This window comes from Lepus europaeus, chromosome 1, assembly GCF_033115175.1.
Source record: "Lepus europaeus isolate LE1 chromosome 1, mLepTim1.pri, whole genome shotgun sequence".
Classification (NCBI taxonomy): Eukaryota; Metazoa; Chordata; class Mammalia; order Lagomorpha; family Leporidae; genus Lepus; species Lepus europaeus.
In genome coordinates this window covers 48,169,849-48,187,392 of record NC_084827.1, presented here as the reverse complement: position 1 = coordinate 48,187,392, position 17,544 = coordinate 48,169,849, and the positions used below count along the sequence as shown (strand labels likewise).

The following is a 17,544-nucleotide window of genomic DNA, read 5'->3' as shown; positions in this document are numbered from 1 at the left end:
TCAGCTATGGCTTGGGAAAGCAGTAGAAGATGGCTCAAGTGCTTGGGCCCCTGCACCCATGTCAGAGACCCAGAAGAAGTTCCAGGCTCCTGGCTTCGGATTGGCCCAGCTCCAGCTGTTGTGGCCATTTGGGGAGTGAACCAACAAATGGAAGATCTTTCTCTCTGTCTCTCCCTCTTACTGTCTGTAACTCTACCTCTCAAATAAATAAATAAATAAAAATCTTAAAAAAAAAAAAAAGAAATTTCAAGGAAACAGAATTCAAAAAGGGAAAAAACTAGATTCTTTCCCACAAACGGTTCTACTTTGCATCTTTAAAACCTCTTTGGATTTCCCCATCTGGTCCCCTCCCTGTTATAGGCACTAAATAAATATTTGCCCTTGCTTTCTTCTAGAAAAGAAGAAAAAAAGACATAAGTGACTAGGGGTTATTGGTAGTACAAACTCATCCACACTTGCCAGTTTTGGGAAAAATCATCCTTCACTTCGGGGACTTGTCCATACTAGTAGCTTCATTACAGCTTTGGATTTTTACTCATAGTGGTCAATCAGATAAGTGTAACGCACTGGAGTGGTGGCATGTCATTGTTCAGAATGTCTCCTCTAATCTTGTCATCTTATTTGATTGGTCAAAGTTAATGTGACCAAAGTGGCTGTGAAACATTAATGCTCAGCCTGAGCACGAGCTGTGTGAACCTCCTGCTTGTAAGTAACAGCACTCTGAAGTTCTGCTTCATGAGATTTATGTTTCCCTTTTTTTTTTTTTTTTGACAGGCAGAGTTAGACAGTGAGAGAGACAGAGAGAAAGGTCTTCCTTTTCCATTGGTTCACCCCCCTAAATGGCCACTACTGCCAGCGTGCTACACCGAACCGAAGCCAGGAACCAGGTGCTTCCTCCTGGCCTTCCATGTGGGTGCAGGGGCCCAAGCACTTGGGCCATCCTCCACTGCACTCCCAGGCCACAGCAGAGAGCTGGACTGGAAGAGCGGCAACCGGGACAGAATCTGGGATGCTGGCGCCACAGGTGGAGGATTAGCGAAGTGAGCTGCGGTGCCGGCCTATATTTCCCTTCTTGTAAAGATTTATTTGAGGGGTCGGCGTTGTGGTGCAGTAGGCTAAGTTCTGCCTTCAATGCCAGTATCCCACATGCGTGCTGGTTCAAGTCCCAGCTGCTCCTCTTCTGATCCAGCTCTCTGCTATGGTCTGGGAAAGCAGAAGATGGCCCAAGTGTTTGGGCCCACCCATGCATCCACTTGGGTGACCCAGAAGAAGCTCCTGGATCCTGGCTTCAAATTGGCCCAGCTCTGGCCTTTTGCAGCCATTTGGGGAGTGAACCAGTGGATGGAACATCTTTTCCTCTCTTTCCCTCTCTCTGTGACTCTACCCCTTAAATAAATTTTAAAAATCTTTTAAAAAAATAAAGTTCAAATATTATTTCCTTTTTAGAAGATTTTTCAAATTTATTTATTTGAAAGGTGAAGTGTCCCAGACAGAGGAAGAGAAAAGATCTTCCTTTCACTAGTTCACTACTCAAATGCCCACAAGAGGTGGGACACAGACAGGCCAAATGCTAGGAGACATGAACTCCATCTGGGTCTCCCACATCAGAGGCACAAACTCAAGTACTTGGGCTATCATCTGCTCTCTCCCAGGCACATTAGAAGGAAGCTGGATTAGAAGCACATACTAGCTGGGGCTCAGCACTCCTATAGGGGATGTAGGTATTCCAAGCTGTGGCTTGATCTATTGAGCCACAATGCCTGCACCAGAAATAACTTTAAAAAAAATGATTCTTCTTTAATGGCACCTAAATCTCAGACCTTATTTAAGTTCTCATCCTGGACAATGGAGGGTGGATAAGTGGATGAAGAAAAAAGTATAACCAATTGCAGTTGGCATTGTGATGTAGTAAGTTAAGTTGCTTCCTATGATCTCGACACCTCATATTGGAAAACTGGTTGAGTCTCAGCTGTTCTGTTTCTGATCCATCTCCCTGCTAATGAGCCTGGGAGGAACCTGCCACCCACGTAGGAGATCCAGATGGAGTTCCTGGCCTATGGCTTTGGCTTGGCCTAGCCCTGGCTATTGTAGCCATTTGGGGAGTGAACTAGGAGATGGAAGATAATTTTTTTTTCTGTCACTCTGCCTTTCAAGTAAATAAATCCATACATAAAAACAAGGAATCAAGACATCCCTAATATTATCTCATGGTTCTACAGAACCTTTCTTGATTCAAAATATTTAAAGGGCTTTCTTGCATGGAGTCTGTTTCATTGCTAGGATAACTTTCTGATTTAAGTAATGAAGTAGCCAAGGAGCATGGATGTCAAATGATTCACCTGAGAATTACAGGAGCTGGGATCCCCTTCCCCCTTCAAACACAAGAGGTGTTCATCGCAAGGCACTTGTTTTATAGCTGATGTAGACACACTAAACAGGGTGCAGTAAGGCACCTCAGGGATTAGCAACAGCAGAAAACCACTACCCTGTAGGCTGGAGGGTCAGAGGAGGCTATGCTTATGGAGCCCAGGGTTTGAGGGCCAGCATATAGATGCTGCCTGGTGGGAACTTGGACTAGGAGGGAGATAGTACCTAAAGTAGACAGAGTAGGAGAAGTATCTGGCTTTCCCTCCTTCCTGCCTTCATCTTCCACTAGTGTCTCACATTGGCTAAACCTGTACAGAGATCAGACAGCAAGGGAGAATGAAAAACTGATCTCCCTGAAATATAGCAGCAACAGCTGCATTTCCAAGAGCACACAGTCCAATGTCCAGGAAAGGTCAAAGAACCTGGCCAGTAATGGCAGTTCTGGAGCAAGATTTCCTGATTCTGAACCCCAACTCTGAGTGCTATCATTATCTTTTCAAGATGTACTTATTTGATGGGCAGATGGCAGAGAGAGAGAGGGACCGAGAGATCTTCTATCTATCAGTTCACTCCCCACATGGCTGCAAGGAATGGGGAAAGCCAGGAGCCTTGAACTGCATCCAGGTCTCCCACACAGGTGGCAGGGCCCCAAGCACTTTGGTCATTATCTGCTGCCTTCCTGGATGCATTAGCAGGAGCCAAATCTGAAACAAAGCAGTCAGGTCTTGGACCAGCACTCCTGGACGGGATGCCAGCACCACAAGCAGTGGCGTACCTTGCTGGGCTATAATGCTAGCCCCTGAATGCTATCCTATCATTTTGTAGTTCAGTGACTTTGGGTAATTAATATGGTATCTCTAGGTCTCAGTTTCCTTTTCCACCAAATAGGGATATTATATGAAAACATTTTAACTTCTTGGCTGCAGTATAAACATGATAACGTGAGAGTTATTTAAAAAGTTCATGTAAAAATGCAATTAAAAATAACTTTATTTTGGTGCAAAAAATTCTGAAATCCATACAGTGTTTATAACACATTTTCTATGTGTTTATTTATTTGTTTATACTCACATTTCATATGAACTTTTTGAAGATCCCTCATATGCATGAATTTCAGATTTTTCTTGTACCACAGTAAACTTATATTTTAACTCCAGCTTTCATGAAGTTTAATTAATTGATTAATTTGAGAGGCACAGAGAAAGAGAGAGGGAGGGAGAGAGCACATGCATGAGTGCTCTCATCTGCTGATTCACTCCCCAAGTGCCAGGTACCTAGGTACTCTGATGTGAATGCAGGTACCTTAACTGCATCCTAACTGCTAGACCAAATGCCTGTCCCATCATTAACTTTTCAAAAAAATATTTATTTACTTATTTATTTATTTGAAAGGAAGAGTGACAGACTTCTATCCATGGTTCATTCCCCAAATGGCTGCAACAGTCAGGTCTAGGCCAGGCTGAAGGCAGGAGTCAGGAATTCCATCCAGGTCTCCCACATGCCTGCCAGGGATTCAAGTACTTGGGTCACCATCTCTTCCCTTCCCAGCCTCATTAGTAGGAAGCTGGATCAGAAACAGATCACCTGGGACTTGAACCAGCACTCCAATATGGGATGCCAAGGTGGCAAGTGTTGGCTTAAGCCACTGTACCACATGTCAGCTCCCTTCATGAACTTTGTATTTGTTTGTTTATTTGAAATGCTGAGTTATAGAGAGACAGGGAGACAGAGGTGGGGGGAGAGAGAGAGAGAGACAGAGAGACAGAGACAGAGGGAGAAAGAGAAAAAGAGAGAGAGAGAGAGATCGAGAGAGATCTCCTATCCTCTGGTTCACTTCCCAAATGGCTACAACACCAGGAACGGGCTGGGCCAAAGCCAGGAGCCAGGAGTTTCTTCTGGGTCTCCCACATGGTAGCAGAAGATCCAGTACTTAGGCTATCTTCTGCTGCTTTCCGAGGCCATTAGCAGGGATCTAGATCAGAAGTGGAGTAGCTGAGACTCACACTGGTGCCCATACTGGATGCCAGCACTGCAGGCAGTAGCTTAACCTGTTATGTCACAATGCTGGCTCCCACTTCATGAACTTTTTGAATTATACTCTTACATGAAGCCATTAGCCAAGTGTTTAAGCAGGTCCAGAGTAGAATATAAATAAATACCAGCTGTTAAGTATTTCAAAAACTGGATACAATCAGAAATTATATAAAAGTCTATTTATGCTACTGATGCTACTGAATGAGACCCAACTCTCAATATGGCACTTAGCATATGTGGGGAGGGGTCTTTTACAAATAAACAATTGAAACAATTATTTTCTTGGGAAAGAATTACTTATAAAAACTTCCTATATCCTTTGCCAAGAATGTAGTCACTCCACGGGCCAGAGCTGTGGCTCAGCGGGTTAACGCCCTAGCCTGAAGTGCTGTCATCCCATATGGGCGCCCGTTTGAGACTTGGCTGCTCCACTTCCGATCCAGCTTTCTGCAATGGCCTGGGATAGCAGCAGAGGATGGCCCAAGTCCTTGTGTCCCTGCACCCACATAGGAGACCCGGAAGAAGCTCCTGGCTCCTGGCTTCAGATCGGCACAGCTCCGACTGTTGCAGCCAATCAGGGAGTGAACCATCAGATGGTGCCTCCTCTCTCTCTGTAACTCTTTCAAATAATAATAAAAAAAGAATGCAGACACTTCATGTTGAAGGTGGCTCTTCAGGGGTAAAGAAATTGAAGAAAATCTGTTACACAGAGATGAAGATAACCATTAGCTGTTACTCACAGTGGAGATATTCATTAACAGATATTGGCCATAAGAAGTTGAGGGCATATTCCGTGTTTTCCTGTCTCTACTCAAGGATCCAAACATTTCTGACACCCAAGCAAAGTCCACTGGTAGGGATTCTCATTCCAGTTGAATCTATGATTCTGCCCTCAGGAGGAAAATAATGTCTTTCTACTCAAGAGGCCTCTGAAGTGACTTCCTCAGTTGCCATGGTGGATGCTGAAAGATGTCATGGACTAATTCTTTTCACACCCTGATGAGGTCAGTAATTTCAGGAACTTTATTTTAGACATGCAAAGGGGTCATCTTGCTGAAAGTCTACCTACCTACTCCAGATCATGAGAACTCAGGCTGCAGAGCTGTGGAACTGGAGCACACAGGGCATCCACCTTTTGCTGGAGGCCCTGTCATTTTCTTACTGTTGTCACAGTGGGCTCGTTAAATCAAACATGCAAAGCCATGGTATATTAGGTTAGGACTGTGCTTTGGATCATTTCTTGACTGGCTTTAAACCAGGCCAAAGTAGCTGGCTGAGAGTTAGTCATTGTTTCAGCAAAACTTCTACAGAGGAAGTAATACTGCTTATGATAATGGCTATCATTTCCTGAATGTTTACTATCATCTAGGCACAGTGCTGCCCCACACATTACAATAATTTTTTGACAGTTAACATTTACGCATATTTAGTGGGCACAGTATAACAAGCTATCTGTATACAATGTGTAATAATCAAATCAGGGTAATTAGTATTTCTGTCTCTTCAAACATCGACTATTTCTATGTGATGGAAATCTTTAGATTCTTCTTGTTTTTCAAAATACATCATAGATTTTTATAGATTATAGTTGCTCTACTGAGCTACAGAATACCAGAACTAACTCTATCTAATAGTAGCTATACATTTTAGTTCTCCCAACAATCCACTGAGCCAAGGTTAATATTGTTGATTTTACATACAAAGTGAGTCCCAGATGGATGATACAATCCATGTAAGATCAAAAAGCTAGCATGAGGACGAGCTGGGTATTCAAGATCTGTACAGTGCATATTTGCCTCATGATAGCCTCAGCCCTAGACTCTGCAAATACAATGACCAAGACACAGGGAGTAAGTACAGTGAAATAAAGAGCTATAACTGGGCGGAGCCAAGATGGCGGATAGTGAGGACGTGCACCGTAGTTTGGGAAAATAAAGTTTCATAAAAGTGGAATTACTGTAGCCTCAGGAAAAGACTCAAGAAAAAAACTGCAGAGGAAACGCTTCCGGATCTAGTGGATGTGACACAGAGGACCTACAGGGAGCCCACCGCGTGGAAACCCACGTGGAGAGGAGCCGCAGAATCTCGTCTGCGCGGGAACCAACTGGAGGTAAGACAAAGACCTCAGAAACCCGAGACATTGGGTGGGGGGGAAAACAGAGGCCTCTCCCTTCACTCACCAAGCAAAACAAAGAGCACCGCAATTTTACATATGTAAAGCGCAGCCAAACTCAGTAACTTTGGTGAAACTTGAGAACACATTGAGGGCTGCATAAACTGTTTGTGTGGTCCCAGCAGTAGATCAAACGAATACTCACAGAGGCCAGATTTCAACTACCCTCAATTCCACTCCCAACTGAGTCAAAAAAAAAAAAAAAAAAAAAAAGAGAGAGAGAGAAAGCGATCCAGCAAGGAGCAAGGGAGTGAACAATCTGGGAGAGTCCCTCTTTGCACAGCCTTAAACCTGAAGAATCAAGCATAGCTCTCTAGCCATACCCATCACAGCCCCTAAGGATCCAACAAAGCAGACAGCCCACTTAGAGGCATAGTATAACGAGAAAAAAAACACCACAGCAAAAACAAAACAAAACAAAACAAAAACCATAAATTATCTCCAACATGCCAAACAACAAACACAAAAACCAAGCTAACAAGAGCAAGGAAGACACTATGATGCCCCCAAATGAACGAGACACCCCAATGCAAGATTATGAAGATGAAGAGATAGAGGAAATGCAGGAAGCGGATCTCAAAAAATTGATAAGAACATTAAGAAGTTCTCAAAAACAAATTCTTGAACTACAGAAATCCTTAATGGACAAGATAGAAAATCTCTCTCGTGAAAATGAAATATTAAGGAGGAATCAAAATGAAATGAAACAACTAGTAGAACATGAACCTGTGATAGTGACAAAAAACCACAATGAAATGAAGAACTCAATAGATCAAATGACAAACACATTAGACAGCCTTAAAAACAGAATGGGTGAAGCAGAAGAGAGAATATCAGACTTAGAAGACAGAGAACAGGAAAGGAAACAGTCAAATCAAAGAAAAGAAGAAGAAATCAGAAATCTAAAAAATACTGTCGGGAATCTACAGGATACTATTAAAAAACCCAACATTCGGGTTCTAGGAGTTCCTGAAGGCATGGAGAGGGAGAAAGGATTAGAAGGCCTTTTTAGTGAGATACTAGCAGAAAATTTCCCAGGTTTGGAGAAGGACAGAGACATCCTAGTACAGGAAGCTCATAGAACCCCTAATGAACATGATCAAAAGAGATTCTCACCACGACACGTCGTAATCAAACTCACCACAGTGAAACATAAAGAAAAGATCCTAAAATGTGCAAGAGAGAAACGTCAGATTACTCTCAGAGGATCTCCAATTAGACTCACAGCTGACTTCTCATCAGAAACCCTACAAGCTAGGAGAGAATGGCGAGATATAGCCCAGGTACTAAGAGAGAAAAACTGCCAGCCCAGAATATTATATCCTGCAAAGCTCTCATTTGTGAATGAAGGTGAAATAAAGACCTTTCATAGCAAACAGAAATTGAAAGAATTTGTCGCCACTCGTCCAGCCCTGCAAAAGATGCTTAAAGATGTGTTACATACAGAAACACAGAAACACGGTAACCAATATGAAAGAAGATAAAGGTAGGAAACCTCACAGCAAAAGATCACAGGAGTCTCAAACCATATATTAGAAAAAATCCTTGGCAAATGACAGGGCAAAGTTACTCCTTCTCAATAGTCACATTGAATGTTAATGGCTTGAACTGTCCAGTTAAAAGACACCGATTGGCTGATTGGGTTAAGGAACAAAATCCATCTTTTTGCTGCTTACAAGAAACTCATCTTTCCAACAATGATGCATACAGACTGAAAGTGAAAGGCTGGAAAAAGATATACCATGCCAACAGAAATGAAAAAAGAGCGGGCGTAGCCATCTTAATATCGAACAACATAAACTTTACCACAAAAACTGTCAGGAGAGACAAAGAGGGGCACTATTTAATGATTAAGGGATCCATTCAACAGGAAGATATAATGATTATCAATGTATATGTACCTAATTACAGGGCACCAGCTTATTTAAAAGACTTGTTAAGGGACTTAAAGGGAGACTTAGACCCCAATACAATAGTACTGGGGAACTGCAATACTCCACTCTCAGAGATAGACAGATCAACAGGACAGAAGATCAACAAGGAGACAGCAGATTTAAATGACACTATAGCCCAAATGGATCTAACAGATATCTACAGAACATTTCATCCTACATCTAAGGACTTTACATTCTTCTCAGCAGTACATGGAACCTTCTCTAGGATTGACCACATACTAGGCCATAAAGCAAGTCTCAGCAAATTCAAGAGAATTAGAATCATACCATGCAGTTTCTCAGACCACAAAGGAATGAAATTAGAAATTAGCAACTCGGGAATCCCCAGAGCATGTGCAAACACATGGAGATTGAACAACATGCTCCTGAATGAACAATGGATCATAGAAGAAATTAAAAGAGAAATCAAAAATTTTCTGGAAGTAAATGAGGATAAAAGCACAACATACCAAAACCTATGGGATACAATAAAAGCAGTATTAAGAGGAAAATTTATATCAATAGGTGCCTACATCAAGAAATTGGAGAGGCACCAAATAGATGAGCTTTCAAGTCATCTCAAGGATCTAGAAAATCTGCAGCAAACCAAACCCAAACCCAGTAGGAGAAGAGAAATAATTAAAATCAAAGAAGAAATCAACAGAATTGAATCAAAAAAAAAATTACAAAAAATCAGCCAAACAAGGAGCTGTTTTTTTTGAAAAAATAAACAAAATTGACACCCCATTGGCCCAACTAACTAAAAAAAGAAGAGAAAAGACCCAAATCAATAGGATCAGTGATGAAAAAGGAAATGTAACAACAGACACCACAGAAATAAAAAGAATCATCAGAAATTACTACAAGGACTTGTATGCCAGCAAACAGGGAAATCTATCAGAAATGGACAGATTCTTGGACACATACAACCTACCTAAATTGAGCCAGGAAGACATAGAAAACCTAAACAGACCCATAACTGACACAGAAATTGAAACAGTAATAAAGGCCCTCCCAACAAAGAAAAGCCCAGGACCAGATGGATTCACTGCTGAGTTCTACCAGACATTTAGAGAAGAACTAACTCCAATTCTTCTCAAACTATTCAAAACAATCGAAAAAGAGGGACTCCTCCCAAATTCTTTCTATGAAGCCAGCATCACCTTAATTCCTAAGCCGGAGAAAGATGCAACATTGAAAGAGAATTACAGACCAATATCCCTGATGAACATAGATGCAAAAATCCTCAATAAAATTCTGGCCAATAGAATGCAACAACACATCAGAAAGATCATCCACCCAGACCAAGTGGGATTTATCCCTGGTATGCAGGGATGGTTCAACGTTCGCAAAACAATCAATGTAATACACTACATTAACAGACTGCAGAAGAAAAACCATATGATTCCCTCAATAGATGCAGAGAAAGCATTTGATAAAATACAACACCCTTTCATGATGAAAACTCTAAGAAAACTGGGTATGGAAGGAACATTCCTCAATACAATCAAAGCAATATATGAAAAACCCACGGCCAACATCCTATTGAATGGGGAAAAGTTGGAAGCATTTCCACTGAGATCTGGTACCAGACAGGGATGCCCACTCTCACCACTACTCTTCAATATAGTTCTGGAAGTTCTAGCCAGAGCTATTAGGCAAGAAAAAGAAATTAAAGGGATACAAATTGGGAAGGAAGAAGTCAAACTATCCCTCTTTGCAGATGATATGATTCTTTATTTAGGGGATCCAAAGAACTCTACTAAGAGACTATTGGAACTCATAGAAGAGTTTGGCAAAGTAGCAGGATATAAAATCAATGCACAAAAATAAATAGCCTTTGTATACACAGGCAATGCCATGGCTGAGAAAGAACTTCTAAGATCAATACCATTCACAATAGCTACAAAAACAATCAAATACCTTGGAATAAACTTAACCAAGGATGTTAAAGATCTCTACAATGAAAACTACAAAACCTTAAAGAAAGAAATAGAAGAGGATACCAAAAAATGGAGAAATCTTCCATGCTCATGGATGGGAAGAATCAATATCATCAAAATGTCTATTCTCCCAAAAGCAATTTATACATTCAATGCAATACCAATCAAGATACCAAAGACATTCTTCTCAGATCTGGAAAAAATGATGCTGAAATTCATATGGAGACACACAAGACCTCGAATAGCCAAAGCAATCTTGTACAACAAAAACAAAGCCGGAGGCATCACAATACCGGATTTCAGGACATACTACGGGGCAGTTGTTATCAAAACAGCATGGTACTGGTACAGAAACAGATAGATAGACCAATGGAACAGAATAGAAACACCAGAAATCAATCCAAACATCTACAGCCAACTTATATTTGATCAAAGATTCAAAACTAATCCCTGGAATAAGGACAGCCTATTCAATAAATGGTGCTGGGAAAATTGGATTTCCACGTGCAGAAGCTTGAAGCAAGACCCATACCTTTCATCTTACACAAAAATTCACTCAACATGGATTAAAGACTTAAATCTATGAACCGAAACCATCAAATTATTAGAGAGCATTGGAGAAACCCTGCATGATATAGGCACAGGCAAAGACTTCTTGGAAAAGACCCCAGGAGCACAGGCAGTAAAAATTGGGATTGCATCTAATTGAGAAGTTTCTGTACTTCATAGAAACAGTCAGGAAAGCGAAGAGGCAACCGACAGAATGGGAAAAAATATTTGCAAACTATACTACAGATAAAGGTTTAATAACCAGAATCTACAAAGACATCAAGAAAATCCACAACAACAGAACAAACAACCCACTTAAGAGATGGGCCAAGGACCTCAATAGACATTTTTCGAAAGAGGAAATCCAAATGGCCAACAGACACATGAAAAAATGTTCAAGATCACTAGCCATCAGAGAAATGCAAATCAAAACCACAATGAGGTTTCACCTCACCCCGGTGAGAATGGCTCACATTCAGAAATCTACCAACAATAGATGCTGGAGAGGATGTGGGGAAAAAGGGACACTAACCCACTGTTGGTGGGAATGCAAACTGGTTAGGCCACTATGGAAGTCAGTCTGGAGATTCCTCAGAAACCTGAACATAAACCTACCATACAACCCAGCCATCCCACTCCTTGGAATTTACCCAAAGGAAATTAATTTGGCTAATAAAAAAGCCATCTGCACATTAATGTTTATTGCAGCCCAATTCACAATAGCTAAGACCTGGAACCAACCCAAATGCCCATCAACAGTAGACTGGATAAAGAAATTATGGGACATGTACTCCATAGAATACTATACAGCAGTAAGGAACAATGAAACCCAGTCACTTGCAACAAGATGGAGGGATCTGGAAAGCATCATGCTGAGTGAATTAAGCCAGTCCCAAAGAGACAAATTTCATTTGTTTTCCCTGATCGGCGACAACTGAGCACAAAAGGGGAAACCTGTGGAAGTGAAATGGACACTATAAGAAACAATGACCTGATCAGCTCTTGTCCTGACTCTAGATGTACAATGTAATACTTTATCCTCTTTAGTATTGTTGTTGTTGTTGTTGTTCTAGTACTAGTGGTTGAACTCTGTAATTAACACACAATTATTCTTAGGTGTTTAAATTTAACTGAAAAGTGATCCCTGTTAAATATAAGAGTGGGAATAAGAGAGGGAGGAGATGTACAATTTGGGACATGCACAATCTGACTTGCCGCAAATGATGGAGTTAGAAATGTACCAGGGGATTCCAATACAATCCCTTCAAGGTGGCATGTACCAATGCCATCTCACTAGTCCAAGTGATTAATTTCAGTTCACAACCGATGGCTCTGATAGGTCTAAGAATCAAAGGGATCACAGAAACAAGACAAGTGTCTGCTAATACTAACTGATAGAATCAAAAAGGGGGAGAAAGATCCAACGTGGGAAATGGGATACACAGCAGACTCATAGAATGGCAGGCGTCCTAAACAACACTCTGGCCTCAGAATCAGCCCTTAAGGCATTCGGATCTGGCTGAAGAGCCCATGAGAGTATTGTAGGCATGGAAAGCCAAGACACCATGGAAAAGAAAAAAAAAAGAAGACCTAAATGAAAGATCTCTGTGAGTGAGATCCCAGTGGAAAGAACAGGGCCATCAAAGAAGGAGGTACCTTTCTCTGAAGGGAGGAGAGAACTTCCACTTTGACTATGACCCTATCGGAATAAGATCAAAGTCAGCGAACTCTAAAGGCTTCCATAGCCCTGGCAACTCATGACTAGAGCCTAGGGAGATTACTGACGCCATGAACAGGAGTGTCAAATTGTTAAGTCAGCAACAGGAGTCACTGTGTACTTACATCCCATGTGGGATCTGTCCTTAATGTGTTATCTATTGTGCAGTGATGCTATAACTAGTACTGAAACAGTATTTTTACACTTTGTGTTTCTGCGTGGGTACAAACTGATGTGATCTTTACTAATTATATACTGAATCGATCTTCTGTATATAAAGATAATTGGAAATGAAAAATAAACAAAAAAAAAAAACCCCTGGTGTTAAATTGGAAATGGCATAGAAAATTAATTAATTTTTTTAAAAAAATATTATGTAGGATCTCTGTCTTTAATGTGCTGTACACTGTAATTTAATGCTATAACTAGTACTCCAACAGTATTTTTTTTTTCACTATGTGTTGCTATATGGTGGCAAACTGTTGAAATCATTACCTAATATATACTAAACTGATCTTCTGTATATAAAGAGAATTAAAAATGAATCATGATGTGATTGGAAGGGGAGAGGGAGTGGGAAAGGGGAGGGTTGCGGGTGGGAGGGAAGTTTTGGGAGGGGGAAGCCATTGTAATCCATAAGCTGTACTTTGAAAATTTATATTCATTAAATAAAAGTTTAATTAAAAAAAAAAGAGCTATAACTGCACAAAGACTTGACTGAAAACCATGAAGGCTGCTTAATGATGACAATCCACTTGCTCTAAGAGGGACTGGTAGGAAGGCACAGGGTTGCCTCTTTCCACCAGTTTTCCTCACACATCATCAAAGCGTGCTTGGAAATCCATTCAGGTTAGTGGACAATAGCCAATGAAGGGGGAAGATAAGCCCAACATGGATGAATGCTTGGACCCGACTCTTGCTGGATCTGACAGGAAGAGAAAGAAAATCTATGGCCCAGATCTGATTTCATAGCTTTAACAACAACACAAACATTTTTTTCATTACCATCTTTCCATTCATGGAAGGATGTATATAATCATGTACTTGAATGTCACAGTCTTGCTCTTAGGATTTCTAAAACACTGAGACAGAGGAGTAGTGGCAGTAGATAGTACTATGGAATTTTAACTTTTGGTTTCATTTTGCAGAGAATATGACAAACATTCCAAGCAGTAAAACGAAAAGCTTTGCCAAAACCAGAAGGCTGTAAGTCAGCATGTCAGCAATTCTTTACATTGTAACTTCTTGTATTTGTCTGCAATGCATTCATCTTCAACCTCTAGGTAAAAAAATGTGACTTCTTTAACCATTTAACCAAGCCGAGAAATGAAACCTCTTCAATGGGGATGGGCAAATAACCTAAATAAATTATGCAGGTAATTACTACTTCAAAAAATTTTAGACCCATAAAAGTGCATGTCACCCACCTGAAGTTCAGAGTGTTCTTTCAGGAGTCGATCATATTCTTTCGAAAGTCTCTCTGATTGCATCTTCATTGCAATCACATCATTTTGTGCCTTGAAAAGGGCTAGAAAATATAAACAGAATTTTATTCTTATTTTTGAAATAATTTCAAACTTTAGAAAAGCCGCAAGACTTAAATGGAAAACTGTGTAGTCTCCACTGCAATTCAGTGTTGATGCTGTGCTACATTTGTCTTCATTGTATTCTCTCCACACACATACACAATATCATTTCTTGAGTCATCTGAGACAAAGCTGCAGGCTTAGTGTCCTTTCACTCTTTAACATGTCATTGTGTATTTCCTAATAATGAAATATTCTCTAATATAACCATAGTATACAGGCATTTTTAAAAGCTTGTGGAGGAGCTGTTGTGGCACAGTGGGTAAAGGAACTGCCTACAACACTGGCATCCCACATGGGTGCTGGCTAGTGTTCCGGCTGCTATACTCCTGATCCAGCTCCCTGATAATGCCCTTGGGAAGGCAGCAGAAGATGGCCCAAATAACTGAATTCCAGCCACCCATGTGGGACACTGATTGAGTTCTGGGCTCCTGGCTTCAGCCTGGACTAAACCTAGCTGATAAGGCCATTTGAAGATTGAACGAGCAGATGAAAGAATTATCTCTGTCACTCTGCCTTTCGATGATAACAAACAAAATATGTAAAGAGGAGGAGTAGCATAAGAAAGGATAGAAGAATTGAAACAATCATATATACTGCTTTTTGAGTCTTTATTTTAAACTTTTATTTAATAAATATAAATTTCCAAAGGACAGCTTTTGGATTACAGTGGCTTTTCCCCTCCTTAACTTCCCTCCCACATGCAACCCTCCCATCTCCCGCTCCCTCTCCCATTCCACTCACATCAAGATTCATTTTCAATTATCTTTATATACAGAAGTTCAATTTAGCATATATTAAGTAAAGATTTTAACAGTTTGCACCCACACAGAAACACAAAGTGTAAAGTACTGTTTGAGTACTAGTTATAGCATTAATTCACATTGGACAACACATTAAGGACAGAGATCCCACATGGGGAGTAAGTGCACAGTGACTCCTGTTGTTGACTTAACAACTGACACTCGTTTATGGCGTCAGTAATCATCCTAGGCTCTTGTTATGAGCTGCCAAGGCTATGGAAGCATTTTGAGTTCGTCGACTCCGATTTGATTTAGACAAGGTCATAGTCAAAGTGGAAGTTCTCTCTTCCCTTCAAAAAGGTACCACCTTCTTTGATGGCCCCGTTCTTTCCACTGGGATCTCACTCACAGAGATCTTTCATTTAGGTCTTCTTCTTCTTTTTTTTTTTTTTCCAAGAGTGTCTTGACTTTCCATGCCTAAAATACTCTCATGGGCTCTTCAGCCAGATCCGAATGCCTTAAGGGCTGATTCTGAGGACAGAGTGCTGTTTAGGACATCTGCCCTTCTATAAGTCTGCTGTGTATCCTGCTTCCCATGTTGGATCGTTCTCTCCCTTTTTGATTCTATCAGTTAGTATCAGCAGACACTAGTCTTGTTTATGTGATCCCTTTGACTCTTAATCCTATCACTATGATCAACTGTGAACTGAAACTGATCACTTTGACTAGTGAGATGGCCTTGGTACATGCCACCTTGATGGGATTGAATTGGAATCTCCTGGCATGTGTCTAACTCTACCGTTTGGGGCAAGTCCAATTGAGCATGTCCCAAATTGTACATCTCCTCCCTCTCTTACTCCCACTCTTATATTTAACAGGGATCACTTTTCAGTTAAATTTAAACACTTAAGAATAATTGTGTGTTAATTAAAGAGTTCAACCAATAGTATTAAATAGAACAAAAAATACTAAAAGGGATAAAGTATTAAGTTGTTCATCAACAGTCAGGACAAGGGCTGATCAAGTCACTGTTTCTCATAGTGTCCATTTCACTTCCACAGGTTTCCTTTTTGGTGCTCGGTCGGTTGTTACCGATCAGGGAGAACATATGATATTTGTTCCTTTGGGACTTGCTTATTTCACTCAGCATAATGTTTTCCAGATCCCTCCATCTTGTTGCAAATGACCAGATTTCTTTCTTTTATTTTTCTTTTTACTGCTGTATAGTATTCTATGGAGTACATGTCCCATAATTTCTTTATCCAGTCTACTGTTGATGGGCATTTAGGTTGATTCCAGGTCTTAGCTATTGTGAATTGAGCTGCAATAAACATTAAGGTGCAGATGGCTTTTTTATTAGCCAAATTAATTTCCTTTGGGTAAATTCCAAGGAGTGGGATGGCTGGGTTGTATGGTAGGGTTATGTTCAGGTTTCTGAGGAATCTCCAGACTGACTTCCATAGTGGCTTAACCAGTTTGCATTCCCACCAACAGTGGGTTAGTGTCCCTTTTTCCCCACATCCTCTCCAGCATCTGTTATTGGTAGATTTCTGAATGTGAGCCATTCTCACCGGGGTGAGGTGAAACCTCATTGTGGTTTTGATTTGCATTTCCCTGATTGCTAGTGATCCTGAACATTTTTTCATGTGTCAGTTGGCCATTTGGATTTCTTCTTTTGAAAAATGTCTATTGAGGTCCTTGGCCCTTCTCTTAAGTGGGTTGTATGTTTTGTTGTTGTAGAGTTTTTTGATCTCTCTGTAGATTCTGGTTATTAAACCTTTATCTGTTACATAGTTTGCAAATATTTTTTCCCATCCTGTCAGTTGCCTCTTCACTTTCCTTACTGCTTCTTTGGCCATACAGAAACTTCTCAATTAGATGCAATCCCAATTGTTAATTTTGCTTTGACTGCCTGTGCATCAGGGGTCTTTTCCAAGAAGTCTTTGCCTGTGCCTATATCATGCAGGGTTTCTCCAATGTTCTCTAATAATTTGATGGTGTCAGGTCGTAGATTTAAGTCTTTAATCCATGTTGAGTGGATTTTTGTGTAAGGTGTAAGGTAGGGGTCTTGCTTCATGCTTCTGCACAGGGAAATCCAATTTTCCCAGCACTGTTTATTGAATAGACTGTCCTTGCTCCAGGAATTGGTTTTAGATCCTTGATCAAATATAAGTTGGCTGTAGATGTTTGGATTGATTTCTGGTGTTTCTATTCTGTTCCATTGGTCTATCTATCTGTTTCTGTACCAGTACCATGCTGTTTTGATAACAACTGCACTGTAGCATGTTCTGAAATCTGGTATTGTGATGCCTCCGGCTTTGTTTTTGTTGTACAAGGTTGCTTTAGCTATTCGAAGTCTCCTGTGTCTCCATATGAATTTCAGCATCATTTTTTCCAGATCTGAGAAGAATGTCTTTGGTATCTTGATTGGTATTGCATTGAACCTATAAATTGCTTTTGGGAGAATGGACATCTTGATGATATTGATTCTTCCAATC

The 17,544-nt window shown here is 40.6% G+C and overlaps 1 protein-coding gene across 1 annotated transcript in view; it reads right to left on the bottom strand.

The window, feature by feature from the left end:
* BCAP29 (B cell receptor associated protein 29) overlaps nt 1-17,544 on the bottom strand; it is a 67,794-nt gene that overhangs the window by 3,449 nt on the left and 46,801 nt on the right. The window contains exon 7 of the mRNA XM_062175614.1: nt 14,145-14,245. Coding sequence (XP_062031598.1) covers nt 14,145-14,245 — 101 coding nt within the window. The remainder of the gene's footprint in view (nt 1-14,144; nt 14,246-17,544) is intronic.